At 42.0% G+C, this 22,664-nt stretch overlaps 2 protein-coding genes and 1 long non-coding RNA gene across 4 annotated transcripts in view; 1 reads left to right on the top strand and 2 right to left on the bottom strand.

Annotated features, from left to right (window-relative positions):
* Positions 1-3,587, bottom strand: part of SECISBP2L (SECIS binding protein 2 like) — a 34,774-nt gene extending 31,187 nt beyond the window's left edge. The window contains exon 1 of the mRNA XM_080980327.1: positions 3,429-3,587. Within this exon, the coding sequence (XP_080836453.1) occupies positions 3,429-3,452 (24 nt within the window). The 5' untranslated portion in view covers positions 3,453-3,587. The remainder of the gene's footprint in view (positions 1-3,428) is intronic.
* A 190-nt stretch (positions 3,588-3,777) lies between these two features.
* Positions 3,778-22,664, top strand: part of LOC308462732 — a 20,710-nt gene continuing 1,823 nt past the window's right edge. Inside the window, exons 1-2 of the long non-coding RNA XR_013979278.1 lie at positions 3,778-4,130; positions 13,961-14,206. This is a non-coding gene — a long non-coding RNA (uncharacterized lncRNA). The remainder of the gene's footprint in view (positions 4,131-13,960; positions 14,207-22,664) is intronic.
* COPS2 (COP9 signalosome subunit 2) overlaps positions 20,620-22,664 on the bottom strand; it is a 20,784-nt gene continuing 18,739 nt past the window's right edge. For both annotated transcript variants that reach the window (XM_080980472.1, XM_080980473.1), the window contains exons 12-13: positions 22,423-22,481; positions 20,620-21,384 (exon numbers count right to left, since the gene is read on the bottom strand). In XM_080980472.1, coding sequence (XP_080836598.1) covers positions 21,240-21,384; positions 22,423-22,481 — 204 coding nt within the window. In that variant the 3' untranslated portion in view covers positions 20,620-21,239. The remainder of the gene's footprint in view (positions 21,385-22,422; positions 22,482-22,664) is intronic.

Raw genomic sequence — 22,664 nt, 5'->3', positions numbered from 1 at the left:
TGTGGTTCAGTAACCATTCTCCCTTCAGAAACAATTTTAAAAAATATTCATGGAAACTACAGGCAACACAAAAGACCTGTTAAAAACAAAAGATATGTAACCCCAAACAGCCATATCTTTAACAGCAGCAATGATCAGACCAAACCAACTTTGTTGTTTTGGGTAGAAATTCACATTTAGGAACTTATGCTGCCTAATATTAGGTCATAGATCTGTGGTCTGACAACTAGCCTGGCTGTATTGCATATGGGTCCTGCATTGTAGAGTTGGAAGGGACCCCAAGAATCATCTAGTTCAACCCCCTACAATGCAGGAATCTTTTTGCCCAGCGTGGGGCTCAAACCCATGACATTGAGAATAAGAATATCATGCTGTACCAACTGAGCTATCCCAGATCAGATTGGATAATTGCAATGTGCTTTATGTGGGGCTGCCCTTGAAGACTCAAACTTCAGCTGGTCCAAAATGCAGCAGCCAAATTCCTAGCTGGGGTTCTGGACTTAGATCTCACTGAACCCATTTTAAAACAGCTGCACTAGTTTCCAGTTTGTTTCTGAAGCCAATTACAAGTGTTTAAAGCCCTAATTGACTCAGCCCCCACCCCCCAATACCTGAAATACTGTATCTTTCCTACAGACCTTCACCAGTTTTAAGATCAGCAGAGGGGCCCTCTTGATTGTTCCACAGGAGCTCAGGGGAGGTGGTTTAAGAGAGGGCTTTCTCTATAGTAGGCCCTAGGTTTTGGAACTTCTTCCCCACAGAGATTCATCCGGCATCTTCATTACACAATTTTGGTGAATGCTGAAGACACACCACTTTATCCTGGTTTTTGGTACATGGTTTTTGGTACACCTTATTTTTGTGATTATGTTTTAAACTGTTTTTAGCACTGTGTTGTTTTTTATAACTTGTCCTGTGACCTTAGGGTGAAGTGCAGGTAATTAAAATAATGATAGTGGTAATAAACTGAAGAGATTGATATTAGTCAGACAAATATATAAAGAGGATACCTTCTGTGGACAGAAGTTTAAACTCTTGTCTTGCAAGAGTCAGTGACCTGCTTCAGCTTATCTTGGCTAAATATGCTGCAATATGTACAAAGCATGCCCACTTAGAAAGCCTCTTCATTGCATGGCTGATAAACTAGGAAATCTCTAACCATGGTTTCTAGTTCATTTTCCTAGTTCAGGTGAAATGGGAAACTATGGTTGTGTACAGATTACTAGCTTAAAAATGCAACTAGGTTGTTCTTACAAAGGCAAAATGTTTTTTTAATATCTTAATTTTAAAAGCTGTCTGAATGCATCCACAATGTGTTTAACCTCTGCCAATGGGTCAAATTAAACATTACAAACAAAACAAATAAGTGTGTGCAATGAAGCCCCAATGGTGGTGATGGTGTTTTAAATCAAGCAACTTTAAGAGGCAGCAATTTTAAGCAAGGGATGTTTAACTCTTCTCGTTCCAACTGTTTTTCCACTCTACCAGCTGTTCTCCCTGCAAAGAATTCCAGACATATGTTGATACTTTGGAACCCTGAGGAGGGGGAGGGATGGGGCTGGAGGAGAGAAGCACAATATTGATATAAGAATCAGCTGGTAAGGAAAGGTTTAAGTAGACACTCCCTCAACACAAAATCAAAGCCTTTCGCTTTTAATCAAGCGTGTTGGTGCTTCATTTACATTTAAATGTGAGTTACATATAGTTTGCCCTCTAAGAAGTACAGTAATACCTGAAATTCTCAGGGACAAATCTCTCTCCCTCTAAAAGCCATCCGATTTCCCCACTTGCCTCAAACTGGAACGTGAAGTGAAGGAATGGAATGCCCGTTGCTGATAGCAGTCCAGCTTTATTGGAAAATTAAGTCTACTTTGAAGAGGAGGTGAAGGATATCCAACCCTCAAGTCAGTCCCTGACAATGATTTTAGCCTCAAAAAACAACTGGGGAGAGATGCACTTTCTGTCCCATTCCTCCTTCTGACCTCATTCCTTTTCGCATTGCAAGACTATAGCCAAGTTCTACTATATTTGCTAATCCAGGTCTTTCCTGCCAAGACTGGAAATTTGATAATTTGTCAGCATTATCATCCTTGCCTTCCCACCAATAAAGCACAGAAAATAAGTTCCCAGTTCAAAATTCACTAGGTGGCATTAGACAAGCCACTATATTCTTCCATCCTTGGCCAGCCTTCCCAGTACTTTGCAATAAGAAAAATACTGGAGTGTCATGCAGAAATGTTTTAGGAGTTACTGAAACAATGCATAGCAAAAGTGTCTTGAAGCCCTGAAATTTCTATCCATGGAGCTAATTTTGTCCTCACAAATTCCCAGTGAGGTAAGCTAGCCTGAGAGAGGCAGTGGCCCCAAGGTCATAAAGGGAGTTTCATGGCTGAGTGGGGTTTTGAACTCTTAAGTCTCAGTTTGACACTAACCGCAATACCATACAGAAGCATATTTTAATGTATTACTGCTACGGAAACCAGCACCATTCAGATAGCAATAGCTGGCGATTTAATTTTCAACACCCCCCACACCCATAACACCAGTGGCCCATGTTCAACGCCTGCTAGCTTTGCCTTTGCTTTCTTACTCCAGAATTTAGATTCCTTGCTGCAGAATTTAGATTGCGGGGTGGGGGGGGGGGAGAGAGAGGAAACAATCTACATATATCCTTTGCTTATTAAAACTTATAAAGAACACCCTACGGATGTCAAGAGTGAGAGCGTTGTATAAACAAGCTCCTTCTCCCACAGCTTCAACAAATCCCTTTAAATCCCTCACTGCCCTGGCAACCTCGCCTAATTCCCCTCGGGCCCGATCCCACCCGCGCCAGGGTCAAGCCCCATAACTCCCGCCCCCGATTATTATTATTACTACTACCGCGACACGAAGCACCCTCTCTCGGTTTGTTTACGTGTCGGTGGCATTTGTACGCCGCCTCCACAGCAGACGAGTTCTTTGGGCGACTCCCCATAAGCAAGTGCTACAACTCATTTAACGCCCCCGAAGTTAAAAGCCCAGGTTGAGAAACCAAAACAAAAGCAGAGGAGGCGCAGAAGGGACGCCTGAGATTTAGAAGGCCGGGGCGTTATTTAAGCCCCTCACCCTTTCAGCCGCCGTCGCCCCTCCTCTTTACTTAGGCACCCCTCAGCCACTAACCCCTAGGCACAGCTGCCTCAAGGGACTTCCTCCCAGGATTAGGCCGGGGCGTTATTTAAGCCCCTCACCATTTCAGCCGCCGCCCCTTCCTCTTTACTTAGGCACACCTCAGCCACTAACCCCTAGGCACAGCTGCCTCAAGGGACTTCCTCCCAGGATGGGGGGGGGGTTTGGTTTGCGGGCCACCCCTCCCCACCCCGTTGCCTAGCAACCCCTCAGCCGGGGGTCGGTCGCTTCACGGCGGGCTCCTTCGCCGGACTCCTCCCTACCTGGCCGCCGACGGCTTTGTCCATGGCTCCAGCAGCCAGAGCAGAGCGGGCCCGGGCGCCTCTCTCAGCGGCGGCGACGGCGGGACGCTTCTTCCCCCATGGCTCTCTCTCTCTTTCTCCCTTCCCCTCCCCTCACGGACCGGCTTCCCGCTCACCACCCGGCGCGGCGAGCAGCTAGGCGACTCCGCGGCGGCTGACGCGGCTCCCGAACAAGACCCGGCTACGCCACTAGCGACGGCTTGAGATGGAGGCGACGGAGGGGAGGGGCGGGGGAGGAGGAGGGAGCATCTGGGACGGAAGCCGACGGGAGACACGCTGCGCTTAAAAGCGTTGGTTTAAAAGCGGCGTCACCCTCCGCGCTCGGAACTCCCCCCTCCCATCTTCTCCGCCGTTGCCCAGCAACGCCGGGCCTGTAAGGCTAGTTTGGAGCCCAGCTGGAGTTCATCAGGGGGAGGGCTGGTGAAACTCCTCCGCGCTTTCTTCTTAGGCTTTTCTTTATTTATCTATTTATATGTCCATCTATCTAGGTGTGTTATGCCTTTGCCTGCATTCGTATAGGCGCTTCTCGCTGTGGGAGTGAGGCCCACAGTGGGGCTTTACTTTACATGACAGGGTGAGAGCTTTCCTTGAGCTGTGTGTCATTTCAGCCCGACCGTATGCATGCTTACTCACGAGTAAGGCCCACAATGGGATTTACGCCCGGTGAGTATGTAATAAGATTGCAGCCTAGCTGCCTAGTAAAAGAGTGTTGAGAGTGGCTGGGGAGACTCAGCCAGGTGGGCGGGGTATAAAGGATTTATTTATTTATTTGTGTGTTTTTTAACTATAAAGGTGCAGGGTTTTGTTTTAGGATGGTGTCTACTATGCTTAAACGCTTGCCTTTTATACTTGAGCTTAGCACTACATTTTTAGGTCAGGGCTTTGCTTGCTTATCTGTATGTATGTTTTCAGTTCTGATGCATATATTTGTGAAACTTATTTTATATTCTTTATAGAAAAAATTTAAAGTGCATCGTCACAAGGGCACAGAGTAAGAGAAGACACACACAAAAAGAAGAATAAAAAAATTAGTAGAGAAGAGAACAGAACAAAAGAAATAACTTGTATACATGATCCCCCAAATATGTTATTGTAGTTAACCAGAACTTAACCTAATGCCGTATTTATAAAATATCTCTGTGAAACTTGGGGGAGGTTGAATTTTTCCCCTTTCTCAGTTTCTTCCATAAATAGTTTTTTCTTCGGGCCAGTTTTTGTGTATATATAAAATTACAAAAATTGATTAAATGATTGAAGCTCATATACCGTATTTTTCCGTCTATAAGATGCCCCCATGTATAAGACACCTCCTATTTTTGGAGACTCAGATTTAAGAAAATGGGAGGAGATGGCCCAGAGTATAAGGCGCCCCCTAATTTTTGAAATTATTTTTTAGGAAAAAAACCTAGTCTTATACAGTACATGGAAAAATACGATAATTAGTTGCTTAACTCACAGCACAAACCTAGCCATGCCTACCTGGAAGTAAGTCCTACTGAAGCGACAAGGCTGCAGTCCTATACCTAGTTTCCTTGGAGTAATTCCCTTTGAACTCAGTGGGCTTACTTCTGAGTAGATGTGTATAGGATTACACTGTAATATTTCTTTATTCAAGTGATTAATCTAGTTTTAATGTTTTGTATGTTCATGTCCAATGCCATTGGACAAGTTATTGCAGCCAGAATGGTATCTAGTGTTATTTTAACTATTAAATGTGGTGTTGGCAAATGGGTCATTCATTCCTAATGGTCATTAGAGTTATAATTTTTTTCCAGTTTTCGCATGAGATGATAAAATGTCACTAAGCATTCTATTCCTACAAAATAATTTACAGTGGTACCTCTGGCTGCGCACTGGATCCATTCCAGAGTTCCGGTTGGATCCCGAGGAATTCATAACTGGAGGTGCTTGTTCTGTGCATGTGCGTGGCACAGCCGAGCGCTTCTGCGCATGCGCGCAGAGCGAAACCTGGAAAAATACTTCTGGGTTTGCAGCGTGCGTAACCCGAAGGATACGCAACCAGAGGTACCACTGTACTACTATCCTCCTGCTCCTATTGCATTTGTCTGTCTCCAGAAATCTCTCTACCTAAATCAGGGGTCAGCAAACTTTTTCAGCGGGGGCTGGTCCACTGTCCCTCAGGCCTTGTGTGGGGCCGGTCTATATTTTTTTGGGGGGGGGGAATGAAAAAATTCCTATGTCCCACAAATAACCCAGAGATGCATTTTAAATAAAAGGACACATTCTACTCATGTAAAACCACGCTGATTCCCGGACTGTCTGCTGGCCGGATTTAGAAGGTGATTGGGCCTTAAGTTTGCCTCCCCCTGACCTAAATGCTTCCTTAATGCTGGAGGAAAGTTTAACTGAAGTTCATGTGGACAAATACACTAATAATTTCAGAGATAAAATCTGAGCAGAGGCAACCCTAATCCAAATGGTTGCTGGTTGTTCACCCAGGGCCATGGGGTCAAGACAACAAACCCTATATTTATAGGGTTATAAACCCTATGTTTATAGACACACATCTTTTCAGGTTGTATTAAGAGCAAAGATGGTATAGAATGATCTAGATCACTTATTTGAAATCACTCTCAGTAATGGGCTTGTTATTCAAAAGCAAAGTCACATACGTGATCAAGCTTTGCATGAAAAACCAACAGCCTATCAATTTATATCATGTTTAGTGACAGTGACTAAATACTTCATTGGAAGTATACATGAACATACATAGCAATTATAAAGTGAGTCACCTCCTGTTGATCATGTCTCTCAATTAGAGGTTGCATTTTTGATCCTATATAGATAATTCTGACACAGAGAGTGAGGATGCTACATGCTGACCTAGATATAACCACTGGTTGTTCTAGTCAACATTATTTCCAACACACTTTTTTTAAAAAGGCTGATTTTACTGCGTTCCTTTAGATGTTTCCACAAAAATGGATTATGGATACTTGTAAATAAGTAGACTGTTTTTCAGGTGGGAAATTGAGTCTAAAGAAGACAAGAATAGTCAAAACCATCTGTTGAAGCTGGAATTTGAACTCAGGATTCCATGCTTTTAACACCAGAATGTTCCCTATTAGATTAATGGTTCACAACCAAATTTCCAAGACTTGGAAAACAAGTTAGAAAACATCATAGCTAGTAAAAGTGTTTTTCTTAGCTGCTGATTAAATGTTGGAACATACAAACCGAAACCATCTATTTTTACTGTCACTTTGGGTAGAATCTATATATTACAAAATAAAGTCTGAAATATTAAATATCTATATTTTCTTTGCCTTGGGGACTAGTACAAGGCAGTCCAAAGCCCACTGGTTGTATACTATAGGAGCACCAGTTTAACAATCCTAAATGTTTACAATTTATAATATAGTATTTTAACATTCTTTTAGAAATTATTACATCTTGTGCTGTTGCACTTGTGCCCTCATAGGCTTCCGACATCAGGTTGGTCAATGTGATAGGAGAATGTGGGACTAGATTTGGTCTGATCCAGGAGGGTTCTTATTTTCTAAGAGGCGTAAGGGAGCAGCTCAGAGACCAGAGGCGGCAGAGGCTGAAAGAAAGAAGGCTGCTTAAGGCCACCTCTGGAATTAATGACAGGCAAAATTTGAACCAAGGGCTTACTTTCTCACTTCGAGCAACACACTGCACCAGCTCTTTCAGAGTGTTGTATTTTTGGTTACAAACTTTAGCCCACTCCCGGGATGGGGGGCATAGTCAGTCCCTGAAGTTTCCTTCATCCTCTCTGTGTGACTGCTTCCCTTCTGTGCGGGAACAAGCAGAGAGAGAGAGAGAGAGAGAGAGAGAGAGAGACGTATGAGAATGAGTAGCAATCTCCACTCATCTTGTTCTCCCTCGAAGATGGTATGTATGAGTAGAATGTGTCCTTTTATTGAAAATGCATCTCTGGGTTATTTGTGGGGCCTGCCTGTTGTTTTTACATGAGTAGCATGTGTGCTTTTATTTAAAATACATCTCTGGGTTATTTGTGGGGCATAGGAATTTGTTCATTTCCTTCCCCCCCCCCAAATATAGTCTGGCCCCCCACAAGGTGTAAGGGACAGTGGACCAGCCCCCTGCTGAAAACATTTGCTGACCCGTGTAAGCTGTTGTGCTCAGTTCCTTCTTGCAGGCATCCCAGAAACATCTGGTTGGTCACTGTGAAAAGGATGCCGAACTAGATAGGCTGCCAAGATTGGGGGCATTGTGGAAAGTTGAAAGGGTGGCTAGAACCAGAAAAAGGAAGGGGAGGGCAGGACAGGACAGGATAGGCATCAGCAGGGGACCCTGACAAGGCACTGATATCTTGACAGCTTCCCCAAGGTGCCAGGTGCTGATGCTGGTTTAGACTGAGAGCATGTTGTCTAAGGGCCTCCCCAAACCTGGCACTGAACACTTGTTAAAGTATAGAAAGCACTTCTAATGTGAATGTATACTATCTTCCCCCAACCTGGTGCCTCCCCAATGTTTTGGACTACAGTTCCCATCAGCCCCAGTCAGTATGGCCATTAGTGAAGTATGGTAAGAATTGTGGTCCCAAACACTGGAAGGCACTTCATTGGGGAAGGCTGATCTACACCATGAAGTCAAAATGCCATACCAGAAGGAAGGAGTGTTATTGCAGAAATACCCTTTACTATCTGTGATCATTTTCTCATGGCAGTTCATTTATTCAGTTCTATTGGCATAACTACAGCTGGAAAAAGCCGGTGTTCTAAATACAGCACATGGAGTGACTGCCTATTCAAGTATTGTGCAATTTAATTAACTTTGCTTGCAATGCTAAACACAATGAAAAAGTAGATATAGAACATAATATAGATTTAAATCTCTGGGAAAACTTTGGAAGAGTGATTTGAAGTTCACAGCATATTATTCTTTGAAGGCGAACTTATCTGAAAATGATTTACAGATAGTATCTAACTCCAGGTAGACTTGCTAAAATGTGTAAGTCTGAGTCGGATAAGTGCTGGAGATAAAGTTACAGATAGGTAGCCGTGTTGGTCTGCCATAGTCAAAATAAAAAAATCCTTCCAGTAGCACCTTTAAGACCAACTAAGTTAGTTCTTGGTATGAGCTTTCGTGTGCAAGCACACTTCTTCAGATACCTTATCTGAAGAAGTGTGCTTGCACACGAAAGCTCATGCTGGAGATAAAATGAGACTGAGGGTATGTTTTATCATATGTGGTGGACTTGTAAAAGGGTAAAAGAGTCCTGGGAAATAATTTATAATGAATTGTAAAAAATGTTTAAAAGTACCTTTCCCAAAAAGCCAAATTCAGATGGAAATTCCCAGGTGTCAAAAAAGATTATTTATGTATGCCACTACCACAGCCCGTGTTTTATTAGCCCAAAAATGGAAAACGAGCGAGGTCCCAACTAAAGAAGAATGGCAACTTAAACTGAAGGACTATGTGCAGCTTGCAGATTTAACGTATAGAATAAGAGAACAAGAAGAACACACGTTTAAAGAAGATTGGAAAATGTTTATTGAATATATGGGTGAAAATTATGTACATTTAAAAATGCTGGCAGCATTCAGATAAATTCAACCGTGTAGATAAGCTTTGATGGATGTAATAATGGAATACTGAATGGTTTAGTTTATGTAAAATATGCAGGGATTTATGGTGTGTAAATTGAACCATGGAAAGAGAAGAAGGGAAATAATTGACTGAAGGTTGTTTAAATGAATACGCTAAAATGTAAAATAGAAAAATTTAATAATATACAGTGGTACCTCAGGTTAAGTACTTAATTCGTTCCGGAGGTCGGTGCTTAACCTCAAACTGTTCTTAACCTGAAGCACCACTTTAGCTAATGGGGCCTCCTGCTGCCGCTGCGCCGCCAGAGCACAATTTCTGTTCTCATCCTGAAGCAAAGTTCTTAACCCGAGGTACTATTTCTGGGTTAGCGGAGTCTGTAACCTGAAGCGTCTGTAACCTGAAGCGTATGTAACCTGAGGTACCACTGTATATAAAGAAAAAAGCTGGTGTTCTAAATAAAGCACATGGAGTGCCTATTCAAGTACTGTGTTGTACAATTTAATTAACTTTGCTTGCATTGCTAAACACACTAGGGGTTTAGCCTCATTGAAGACAGTAGGGTTTACTTCTTAAGAAACATGTAGGAGTGCTGTTATTGCACACATATGTATGTTTGTTACTTTTCGAGATGAGATATTCTCACATCAATAGGATTGTGAGATGACCTTACTTGATTTGGATGCAAGTTCAAACTTAATAATTCTTTATGCTTGCAACACAACTGTGAAATTCACAGTGGTTGCATTTCCCTTCCTCACTAGGAAAACACTGCTGGTGATCAGAAGTCCAGAAGAAGGACCCAGTTGCCTTTTGAAGGTCTCTATTTTTAAAATAGTTTTACTGTTTTCACAGAACAAAGAACACAATGAAGGGGAAACACATAAGGAAAGAAATAACCCCCCATACCTTAACACAGGCACCCCCCAGTCAGATCAGCCATTAAAGCAAGAACAAATAAAACCAACCTAGGGTGCTATTCCACATGCAACCATGAGAGCTAGGTGGACAAAAATATTTTTTCCTTAGCGGCAACAGAATAAAGCCTGACCAAGTTGCACAAAGTGGACCATGTCGATAACTTTCTAATAATTGTCAGTATCAAGAAAAGAGAGAATAGTTGTTCCCATATCCACTAGTGCAGGAGTGGGGATCTTGTGATCCTCCATGTTGCTGGACTACAGTTCCCATCATCCCTGATGGTTTAACTGTGCTACTTTAGGTTGATGGGAGTTGGAGTCCACAACATTTGAGGGATAATGGGTTCCCTATTTCTGCACAAATGAGAAAATAAACAATGAGTTTATAAACTTAGAGGTAGATTTCTCTCAAACAGTGAAGCTGTAATTTGTGCCCACTTCCCTGGGAAGAAACCCCACTGATCACAGTGAGATTTACCTTCAAGTAACCATGCACAGGATAGGACTGCATGAACATTTTCTTAATTTAGCCAAAAAACAAGCTGTCTGAGGCTCTTGCTTACTTGGGGACAACTTTCATTGAACTTAATGCATAGGATCAGTCTGCAATGAAGCCCCAGACTTGGGCACCTTCCTTGGAGATTTTCAAAGTCTAAACAGGTCTAGTACATTTTGTAGTGCTTCAAAACCTGTTTGACCAGAGCCCATGGCAGGATAAGGGGAAGTGACATATATACAACAGGCAACATATCACTGCAACGTTTCTGAAAACTATCACCTGCAAACGGAACAGGACAGTTTAAGCAGGGCTGCAAATTGATAATGCAACCAGACATAGTGCATTACACATTTTCTGTGTTCCAGTTGGACCCAAATCTCAAGATCAAATCTACAACAGAGAGAGAGAGAGATCTAAACATATTGTTGAGATCTGTGGAAGTATCACAGTGATGTCAGTGCTGGGCTGAACAGCACCACACTACCTCTGGGTTTGGTAGGGGGCTAGGGAAGATTAGGAACAAGAGAAAGCACAATTCTTCCTGTTGACAGCTGAAAGTGGAAATAAATGTGCATATAAATGAAGTAAAGTAGCCGTTGAGCCTATTCTTCAGTATTTAGTTTAATGTTTGATCATTGTTACCAATGTCTATTTCATCTTTTATGTTAATACAAATCAGCATTCTGCCCAATAGGGTTTTGTATTTATGTTGAGAAACTATTGAAGCCAAGGGCATGTGTGTCACACAGCTCAATCACAAATACTCATGTCACTTCCTCCAATAGTATGTACTTTTTAGTAGTTAGGACTGCAATCTTAAATATTTTCTGTTCTGGCAGAAGGCTGAATTAGGAGATTAAGGGGGGGTTACAGTCCCTCCATCGGCTATGATGCTACAATAATTTTAATGTTTTGCCCCTTCATATCTTTTCCAGCATCTGCATTAAAGGAGTGTATCCAAAATATGGTTTTATACAGATCATATCAAGTGTGCTTAAAACCCTGCAATTTAAAAGGAGAGTTATATGATTCATTAATAAATGCAAGAGGGTAAGATGTCATCATTAAGATAAACAGTGTGTAAAGGTTTCATAACTTTTGAAAGTAAACAACTAAATCCCACTGCAATCCACCTTTCAGTTCTTCATAACATAGTGTTATGAGTGGGTGTTGAAATCTGATCAAGCCTTCTAATCCCTAGATTCAGCAAGGGTTAAAATATAAGCCAGGCTACCTTCTTTCATTGAGGTGATCGCCTGGGTGAAAAGCTAATAAGAGAGCAAAGGAAAGGGGGCTCTGTGCCAGATAATGAAAGGGTGGGTCCCATCCTCCAGCTTTTTGATAATTAGAATAACAGCGATTGAGTTTGAGAGCAGAGTTTGCTGTGATGTGACCTAGAGGGGAAAAGCTGCAGGCTGAAAAGATGGAGAGTGAGCTATGGCTGATTTCTGCTTGAATTCAAGGCTGCAACTATGGGAGTTAATTCTGTGAACCCCGCCATCATAGGCTCAGGTTCTATATATGGTTAAATAAACCACATATTCTAAATACGCCACAGTCTTTGCTGTGCCTCATTTCTGATAGGGACCCCTGGAATCTCGCACCACTTTGAGATTGCAGTGGCATGCAACAATATGTTTGTGCATGTTGTACTTCTGTTGAGAAACAACTTATTTAAAAACCCAGTCACTGCTCTCCTTCTGAGAAATGTGGGAGAACCCGTCTGCCCAGAGAATCCAGTGAAAAATGCCCACTACAAGCAGGACCTGAAACAACTGCCTTCTTTGTAATGGCCATCAGGATTGTAAATCTGGAATGCAGTTCAGCTTGTTAGGAATCCTACTCCAAATGGTGTTGACTGTCAAGTTATAGCCTGTGACATTTTTCTTAAGATATTTGCTTGATCGTATTTAAAATAAATGTATTGCTACAATGAAAATGGCCATTGTACAGTTCTCTTTTATGCTCCAGCAATACATGCCCACATAAAGGTCACTTTTTTTTTTTTTTTTTTTTTTTTGGGTAAAGGCTGTTATTCAGGCTTTGTTAACAATGCAGTTCTTCAGAGCTAATCTGGGTAGTGCTTTCTGGTTCTGTTTTTATTATATGGCAGCAAAATGTCTGTCATTATGATGGGCAGATTGTGTGCACAGAGAAGGGCTTCAGTGGTGCTGTCAGGGCAGAAATCCAGAGCCCCACTCAGCTGAATGAGCAGGAGGGTCCCCCAAATGCAACAGGGATGTCTTGACACAGTTTGGACTAGGCAAAGTAATGCATATTTTCATCTGTTACTATTGACTGGATTTCCTGCTGTCCTTGACCACAAAAAGATCCCTGTGAAGGGTTACAACAGTATAAAAATACAACATTAAAGTCAGTTTAAAAAAAAACCATCAGAAGAATAGAATGGATCCTAATAATATAAATCTCAGATGCCAAAGGCTAGGGTAAAGAGGTACCGTATTTTTTGCTCTATAAGATGCACCAGACCATAAGACGCACCTAGTTTTTGGAGGAGGAAAACAAGAAAAAAATATTATGAATCTCAGAAGCCAGAACAGCAAGAAGGATCGCTGCGCAGTGAAAGCAGCAATCCCTCTTGCTGTTCTGGCTTCTGGGATAGCTGCACAGCCTGCATCCGCTCCATAAGACGCACACACATTTCCCCTTACTTTTCAGGAGGGGGAAGTGAGTCTTATAGAGCAAAAAATACGGTATCTATGTGTACGAAGTCATTAAGTCGAGAATCTAAAACTGCATAACTGCACTGCTGGATGGCTTTCACATTGCAAGGACCCTTAGAGAGTGCTGTGGATCTGTTCATGGGCACACTGTACCCCCTTATTCAGGATCCTGCCCACACCCCTCTCCATGACTGGAACAGAAAGTGGTTTTTGTACTTGCTTCAATGTGTCCCAAAGTGGAGCACTTTACCTTTCTCCATAGGAAACTCTTCACTTATATGGGAGAAGTTAAGAGTGTGCACTGGAACTATGCCAGATATCAGCATCCAGCACCTTGCAGCAACTGTTGATGCCCCAGAAAATCAGCAGATCTCACCTGTACTGATGTATTCTAGTCCTCCTATATTAGGATTTCAGAACTGCTGTTTCAGTTTTCTACAAGGTCCCCAACATAGTATTGTTCCAGAGCACTCTGGGGAAATTTAAATGGCGATTCTAGTACAGCCTGGAGAAACTGGTCTGAAATAACCCATTCACGTGCATGTTTCCACATTAGAGTCTGTCTCTATGGTATAGTGTCAAAGCAGAATGGATTGGGTAATGTTCACATGTGACAAAGTCACCATTGTACTCAGATTACAAATGCAGCTGGCTGGTATGTTGGAAATAGAATGCTAGATAAGATTAACCTTTGGTCAGATCCAGCAAGACACTTCTTACGTACTGACGCCAACTGCACCACCTCCCATAAATAATTTATTCACCACAATCTATTCCTGAAGAAAGCACCACCATGAACTGGCTACTCAACCACACTTTCTCAATTCTTAACAGAAGCAAGGGGAAAGAATACAGTCCTATCCCGCTGGACAAGAGAAGAAAGAGATATTGTCAAATCCATCACGCATCCTTATCAGCCTATTGCATGCGTGAAAATGAGAATGAGGGCTATGGTGGTACTCCAAAACATCTTCTCAAAGACCATCCTGGGGCATAGAAAGGATTCACTGATTCTGTTGTGGCTGTGCAACAGTCTCCAGCAGCTATACAGATTGCGAGGGAGGAGAGTCTGACATAAAGGTTTGTGATGTATTCCCACTCATTTAAGGATCTCCTAGTACACATGGTACTCCCCTCCTCAGTTTATCCTCGAAACCAGCCTGCAAGGTAGCTTAGGCAGGGAGATAGTGACTTGGCCAACCAAGGTCATTCTAACCACTGCTCTCACCAATGTAGCCGGAAGCGTATTGAACACGTGCTTGTGGTACCCGTTTAGCCTTTATTGTGCCAAACAGCGGGACATCTGTGGCGCTCCAAGACAGAAGCAAGACCGATGGCAGGGCAGGTTGTGGCCATGCAACTCTGTCTCTTTTCCAACACTCTGAATGTTGTGACCCACTGCTGCTCTCTGGACTAACTCTGAGAATCATTTCCTCTTCCAGCTGGGTGTCGAAGGAACACCTTCACCTCTATTGCCCTGTTTGCTTGTTACGTTTGGCGGACAATGCATTCTTGGTAGTCAGCAAATTTGGTGAGGGTTGAAACCTTTTCTATGGTGGCAAGATTTTATAGAACTCCTCTCTTCAGCTCAAGCAAGTGCTATCATTGTTGACTCACTAAAACAAGGCTGGGGAACCTTTGACCCTCCAGATGTTGCCAAACTACAACTCCCACCAGCCCCAACAAACATGGCATATAACCAGGGACGATAGGAGCAATATTGGGAGCGACAAAGATTCCCCATACCTGTGCTAAAGTAGGTTCCTATGTTTGTAGACCACTCCTCATCTTTATTCCCAGCAGGCTGTTATGTTTCAACTCTGTCCTGTGTTACTAGCTTTATCATTTTTATCTGTATTGATTTAAAGGTGGGTAAAGGTAAAGGGACCCCTGACCATTAGGTCCAGTCGTGACCGACTCTGGGGTTGTAACGCTCATCTCGCTTTATTGGCCGAGGGAGCCAGTGTACAGCTTCTGGGTCATGTGGCCAGCATGATTCGAACCGCCGACCTTCTGATTGGCAAATCCTAGGCTCTGTGGTTTAACCCACAGCGCCACCCAGTATGTTAAACAATTGGCTGTGCATTGCTTCCAGACTGATGTGCTCGGGGCGGTCTAGAAATGTTTTAATAAATAAAGATGTTTCCAGGTGAGTGTGCAAAACGTTCTTTTCCGAATAGAAACAAGTAGGTAAAACACTGGGCCTTATTAGCTCAGCTCTTTGGTACTTGAGGAAATTAAAAATGGTGGTAGCGGCAAGCCCAATTCCATGGGCCTGGAGGGCGGGAATAAAGGGAGGTCCAGATCACACCCGGGCTCCATCTTCTCTATACATTTAAAGCAGAATCGTCTTAAACAGTCTTGACTCCCCCACTTCAAGAATCCTGGGAACTGTAGTTCGTTCAGTGTGCTGAGAGTTATTAGGAGACACTCGCATATTGCCCATTCCTCTCACAGAGCGACAGCTTTCAGAGTTCCCCAAGAAGGGAACCACTTTGAAAACTGTAGCTCTGTGGGAGAATGTAGGTCTCCTAATAGCTGCCATAACATTTTTTAAAAATTAATTTTTATTATTAAAATAATTCAGCATTAATACACACGTTACAAATATACAAACATACATTTCATACAATCCTTAAAAATATTCATACATACCCACTCAATTCCACAGATACTTCTTTTTCCCATCACCATCCCTTACCCCTCACCCCACCCTTGTGTTGAACTTCCAATCTACTCAATTGCAATTTCTTTCCACTTCCATTACTTTCTTTGACACACTTTTAAACCAATTTTCTGCTTCTTTTTCTGTTACACATTACTATCCATCTTATTTAGTATTTCAGTATTTATAATGGAGCTTGTTTATTCTAATAGTTCTGATTTTTCCAGTATAGTTTTGCAAGTATCCTTTAAACACCTTCCAGTCTTTGTCTATCTTCTCTTTTGAGATCCTTCCAATTTCTCCCATTGTTTTGGATATATTGTAATACTCCAAGCCACTCTGTTTTTGTCGGTATACTATCACTTTTCCAATTTTTCGCAATCAATAGCCTTGTGGCTACTGTTGCATATAAATATAATGCCTTGTCTTCTTCCTTTAGACTTCCTGGTACTATTCCCAATAGAAAACCTTCTGATGTTTTCCTAAATGAATATCTGCCACAACATTAACAGATGATGCTTCCCAGGATTCTTTGGGTGTAAGCTTTGACTATTTAACGTGGAAAGACACTGCTTTAATAGTAAAGGGCGGGTGGGGCTCTGGTACCAGTGGTGGTGGGCCTTATTCTTTGGCAAAGGATGCTATGTGCTGGCACCAGCCCTGCTTGTCTACTTCTGAGATCACAGTTGTGGGTCTAGAAAGGTTTATACTGGGAGGGGTGATGCGGTAGATCATCATGCACAGTGCAACATTTTTATGGAGGTGAAAGTTTTAGGGACAACACTTTGCACTAGGGATCAGGCAGGGCAGAAATGTCAGCTGTACTGCTACATAAGCAGGACCTAACCCTTCAGTGGGGTTTGCCTTCCAGTTTCTGATCCCTGCTTGTTATCTCGCTTCATCTACGACAACTTGGTTTCTATTACAGTGCTGCAATTCCTCTGCTAGAAGGTGTAGGAGGACTGCATAGATTCCTACTTGGCAGGGTCAGATTCCAGACAATCCTCTGAATGCTGTTTAGCAGCAGCTATGGAATGGGGATGAAGGCAGCGAAGGACAATGTGAAGATTAGAGTTGCAACCCTTAACACACTTAATAGCGAGTCAGTCCCATCAAGTTCCATGGGACTTACTTTGGCCTAAACAAACTTGAGGAAATTGCACCACAGGTAGGGCAGGATAGCAAACTGATGGCACAGAGGCTCAACCAAGTCACCAACACAAATTTGCCTGGGTCCTGGCACCCTCGCCAGATTTTTAAGTATGTCATATTCATCCAGGGCAACGATATTATTGTTTATGGCGTCATAGGGTTCTTTGGGAATAACTTAACATACGTAAATTGTCCATGGACTGTCTTGGTGTTCATGTGTGCATTCTGCTCATCAAGCTTATTATATACTACATGGTAAAATAGGCCAACACATGCTTTTTAAAAAGCTTCAAAGCCAAAAAGTATTGCAGCTTTTTGCCTACCGAATACTGATTTATATGAAAGCCCAGCTACATCAGTGCTATGTTGCTAACCAAAGGACATCATAAAGCATCCTGCTGCTCTGCAGCCAATCCATTTGTTGGGTGTTATATTGGAGTGGATGAAGTGAATATTGTTTATTGGACAGAAAGAATGAGAAGTCCCTTACCTTCTGAATTTTATTTCTCCCTCTCTCTTTTTAAACCCTATTCTATGTCTTATTTATTTATTTATTTATTTATTTATTTATTTATTTATTTCTCCCTCCCTCCCTCCCTCCCTCCTCTCTCTCTCTCCCTCTCTCCCCCCCCCCTTTGTTTCCATTGCATTTAGAACCAAGTCTTACTTTGGGCAAAAAACAACAATATTTGATATTAAGTTTTGTATTTTTCTCTGTAAGCTCTAATAAAATGTATTCAAAACACATTTGTCACACTCCAGAAAAATGTTCAATTTTGCCCTGCCCCTTCAATGAGAGCACATCTTTGGAAATGATAGTAAAAGCCACAAAATGTACAGTCTGTAGCTAGAGCTGTTCAGCTGCCACAACTCTATTGAAGTTGGGGAGTGGGGAGAAACCAATAGACCTAATTTGGCTATATCAATTACTTTCAATAGGTCTACTCTGAGTAACTTAGTGGAATGCCACCTTGCAGTGGAAAATGTAAAAATTGTAGAATTTTGCAAATTATGGACATTGGTTGCACAATTTATAAAAAGGCACATAATTTGGACTGCAGAGGCGCTGAATTCTTATCCTGTAGTTCAGTGTTCCCCAACCTTGGGCCTCCAGCTGTTTTTGGACTACAATTCCCATCATCCTTGACCACTGGTCTTGCTAGTGAGGGATGATGGGAGTTGTAGTCCAAAAACAGCTGGAGGCCCAAGGTTGGGGAACACTGCTGTAGTTTATCATGAACCCTGGCTATAGAATGGGTAGGACACCTGTCACACCCACCCACCTCTCTCTATACATACATACATACATACATACATACGAGACTATAGTTCCCATCATGGATGCCATGGTGACAAAGGCTGATACAGGAGATACCAGCATTTTAGGGAGCTGCTTTATACAAGATTAGACCATTATTCCATCTAACTTGGCATTAGCAATACATCTCCACAATTTTCAGATGGGTCTTTCTGAGTCCTTTAGAGAGATGAACTTGGGACCTTTTACATGCTAGGTATTGTTTCAAAGGATGTCGGTGTTCCTTATTATTTGTATAGAAAGCTTCTCCTTGCTAACAGATATGAAAGAAAGCTAACCATCTGATTTCAGACATATATTTTGATTCCTACCTTAAAATGACAAGCCATTTCCCAGATTTGCGTAATGTTTAATGGAAGGAGGTGGGGAATCCATTTGGATACACAGTACGTAATTCAGCCCTGGACAATAAAATTCTCATTGTTTAAATCTCAAGTAAATAACAAACAAACAACTCCACAGTTACCTATGTGGGCTTTTTTTTTAAGAGTGGGGAGGAGACACATTGCAATTGTGTTCCAGGTACCATTGTCTGAAACCTGTGCTGTGCTGTGCTGCATAGCACACAAGGGATTGTTAAGGCATCTTCTAGAATGTATTTTCAGTTCATGTGGAACAACAATACCTCCTGAGAGCTTGATGTGCACTAGAACATTTTTCAGAATGCTCTGCAACATGCAGGATTTCCATGGCAGAAGTTTGAAAGCTATTGGCCTAGGGATTGAATGCACTACTATATAGTGTGTTATACAAGCAGTAAGAAATTATTTGGTCCTGCTCACATACCCGATAGCACGTGAAGGCACCAGTGAGCTAGCCAGCATCATGCGGAGGCAACATTCGAACGCAACAGTGCCTCTACATGGCAGCTGTACACATGGCCGCTGCAATTTTCAAGACTGCGGTGGCTCAAAAAAACAAAACCAACAAGGGACATCACTGCAAAAAAGTAAAAAATTCTTGGTAGGCATATCGCCTGTAGCGCTCCTCCTCTCAGAGACATCGGGTTATAAAACAGTACTTTGCTTGATCCAGCATGTTCTCAAAAGGGATGCCATGTGAGGGTGGAAGGGAAAGTTCACAAGACATCTAAAATGTATGAACCAGGATTATTCCTTTCACCAGTGCTGCCAGTACAAAGGGAAGACATAAGGATACAGAATGGGAAGCAGCTGCAGGACATGGAAGAGGAGGAGAAGCAAGGGCACGCAGGACAAAAACTCCATCTTTGGACGCACTCTGCAGGCTTTCAGAAATATTCCCACAACCACATCCCCTCAATTCTAGGAATTTACTATGAAAAGAACAAAAAGCCGACCAACACTCATTTTCAAAGTTTTACTTCTGTTAACCATATTCTATCAGATTCCATATGGAAACCTAACAGTCTCAGCTGCAATAATGCTTTGAAATACCCTCTACTGCTTCCTATTGGCAGACTGTGAAAGAACTGTCTGTAGTTCACCTGCCACTTCAGAAATCCTTATATGAAAAGACCAATTCTGACTCCATAGCCATCAGGTATGACTCCTGAATGCTGGTCTTAAGTATCTACAGTTTTTATTTATAGTTTCTCCCCCTTTTCTTTTAAAAAGAGTAAAACCACTAACTTCCATTTGGCACCACTCGTCTGAGCAATCCCATCAACCACAGCCCATGTTTATCTAAATCCAAGATTTAAAAATCCAGTTCTGCGATGTGCCAAAACAACAGCGGCCAGGACACTCTTAAGAAAGGGTTGTACATTAGCAAACAGTTAAATTGGTAATGCTTGATCAGTAGCGTTTGCATATAAATACCAAAGAGTAATACTTAAACACACGTGCAAAATTTAAGTTAATAGGTGCAGCCTGCTAAACTGTTGCACAATTAGCTAATCACATTAGATAATTAAGTGCATCCCACAGGTTTGCAACCCAATGTGGACATTTCCCACCTCCCTTTCAGTTTCAGAGCTAATATGGTTAAGATTACATCTGCACTTGTATTTTCATTAACTAAATTTAGTTCAGCCAGTCTACAAACCCATTCTAACTCCAGCTGCAAAATGTGGTTTGACACTAACTATGGTTAGCAAGAACATTCTTCTTTGAAACTGAAAGGGTAGATCCCAGTGGAGTGACTGACTAGCCACAGAGCAGGCAGTAATAGGCTTGCACTAAGAAAATGTGGCATGTGTGGAAGTTTCACATAAGCCCCTTTGACAGATTGCAGTTGTTTAGCAGCACAGCTTTGTAGATGGTGCCCCTGACCTTCAGAGTGCTTTCAAAATACAGGCAGAAGGCAACAACACTCTCCCTGAATCTCTTAAACACAAGCCAGCCACATAAGGAAAAACACATCAAGAAACAAAAACTCTACAATTTCTGAACTGCACTGTTTATTTTTGCTGCTTGAAACCTAAGTGACAGTATGCCACCATAATTACGGGGTTTCTTCTAAACCTTTACTACACTGCAGGTACAGAAATATACGGACACATTTTTGGAGAATTGACATTTTGCAAAATGCAGCAAACGTTTTGATTTATACATGAGAAAAAGGAAGTGTTCAAAAGGGTATGCATTTCAAGTTATTGCAGGTTATTTTTTTGTGAGATTTCTTTTTTCTGCAGGTAAAATATGTTTAAATTTAAACCAACAGGAACGTGTCAGTGTATTTAAAATCATGACAAACAAAACCTTCGCTCTGGTCATTAGTTGCCCCTTGACAAATTATTAGGGTGTTGCATGGTGAGGGCAAGATGTCAACACAGCATAAATCCCGTGGCATTTGGTTTTCTTCTGGAGATTAAAGCTGTTTTTCTTGGGATAAATGCAGCAGCAAAACACAAACCAGCTGATCAAAAAAGCACTTCTGCCATTAACTCCAATAATTTCAGGGCACACCAACCGACAGTAGTTTTGCCATTCCCAGTTTTTAAGGTTTACATCACTGCGCTGTTGCCTTAAGTACATTTTGTAATTGCCTGTTGTTGGTTAAGCCAGCTTGCTGACTACGGCCTGATTGAGAGAATTTAGTTGGTTGGTCCATTTATCTAACGCAGTATACCGTGCTCCACCCCTCTTCTGATGATCCAGCTCAAGGAGTTGATTGACTTGATCAATTCGGCCATGAATAGTGCTAAAGCAAGAGACAAAACAAGAAATATTAAAGTGAGTCCTACAACATAGGTAATACAGGTTGGTGCAAAGTTATGAATGTTCCAGACAACACAAGCTGATGCAAATTATGAGTGTTTCCACTCATGGCCAGGAGGTCAAGTACACAACAATGGGCTCATAGCGTCCTTCCCCTCCCTCCTGACATCTCCAGTTCCCTCAACTCCTCTTTCTGTAGCGGAATTATATTAATGCTACAAACTAAAGTTTGCAAACTAACTATGGTTAATAGTCCCTGGCTCAGATTAACTCTGGTGAGGGTCAAAAAGGGAAGGGTGGGGTTAACAAGGCATGTGCAAGTCCATGGGACACTCCTAATTTACTGAATATGAGTAGGATATTTTTATGATTTATTTCATAAAATTTATACACGGCTTGCTTATTATTATTTTTTAAAAAAACAAAAACCTCAGCTGTTTCCAAAAACATAAAAAGAAAAAATTACAACAGTACTTTAAAACATGCAAAAGTTAAACAGATTATAATTACCTCAACTTCCTAAGCATCTGAATAGGCTTGTCTAAATAAAAATGTTTTTAAAGGTAAAGTTTGCGGACGACTCTGAGGTTGTGGTGCTCATCTCACTTTATAGGCTGAGGGAGCCGGCGTTTGTCCGCAGACAGCTTCCGGGTCATGTGGCCAGCATGACTAAGCCACTTCTGGTGAACCAGAGCAGTGCATGGAAACACCGTTTACCTTCCCACCGGAGCAGTACCTATTTATCTACTTGCACTTGACATGCTTTCAAACTCCTAGCTGGGCAGCAGCTGGGACCGAACAACGGGAGCTCACCCCATCGTGGGGATTCGAATCACCGACCTTCTGATCAGCAAGCCCTAGGCTCTGTGGTTTAGACCACAGCACCACCCGCCTCCCTAAAAATGTTTTTAGCAGGCAGGGGGAGGTAAGGATCTGGCCCAATCCAGTTCCCCACCCCTGCTATAAATAAACATTTAAAAAAACATTCAGTACTCAAAAAGGAAGGGAAAAAAATACTCACTTATCCAGTATACACTGCACAAGCAAGCTCTCCACATCAGCTACATCTATGTTTAACTCCTAAGGGAGAAAAGAGGTATTAAATATCAACGTAGCTTTGGCTAGTAAGCAATTTGTTTCTTTATCTAGGAAAGCAAGGGTGAAGTTAAACATATAACGTCAATACCAGTATGATCACTGGGAAAGGATGGATTAGCAGATGAAAGCCTTTAGAGTCAGCATTGCGAGTTGTTGCTGGCAGTA

The sequence above is a fragment of the Podarcis pityusensis genome, assembly GCF_964106645.2.
Source record: "Podarcis pityusensis genome assembly, chromosome: 14".
NCBI classification, from domain to species: Eukaryota; Metazoa; Chordata; class Lepidosauria; order Squamata; family Lacertidae; genus Podarcis; species Podarcis pityusensis.
This window is presented reverse-complemented; position numbering and strand designations above follow the sequence as displayed.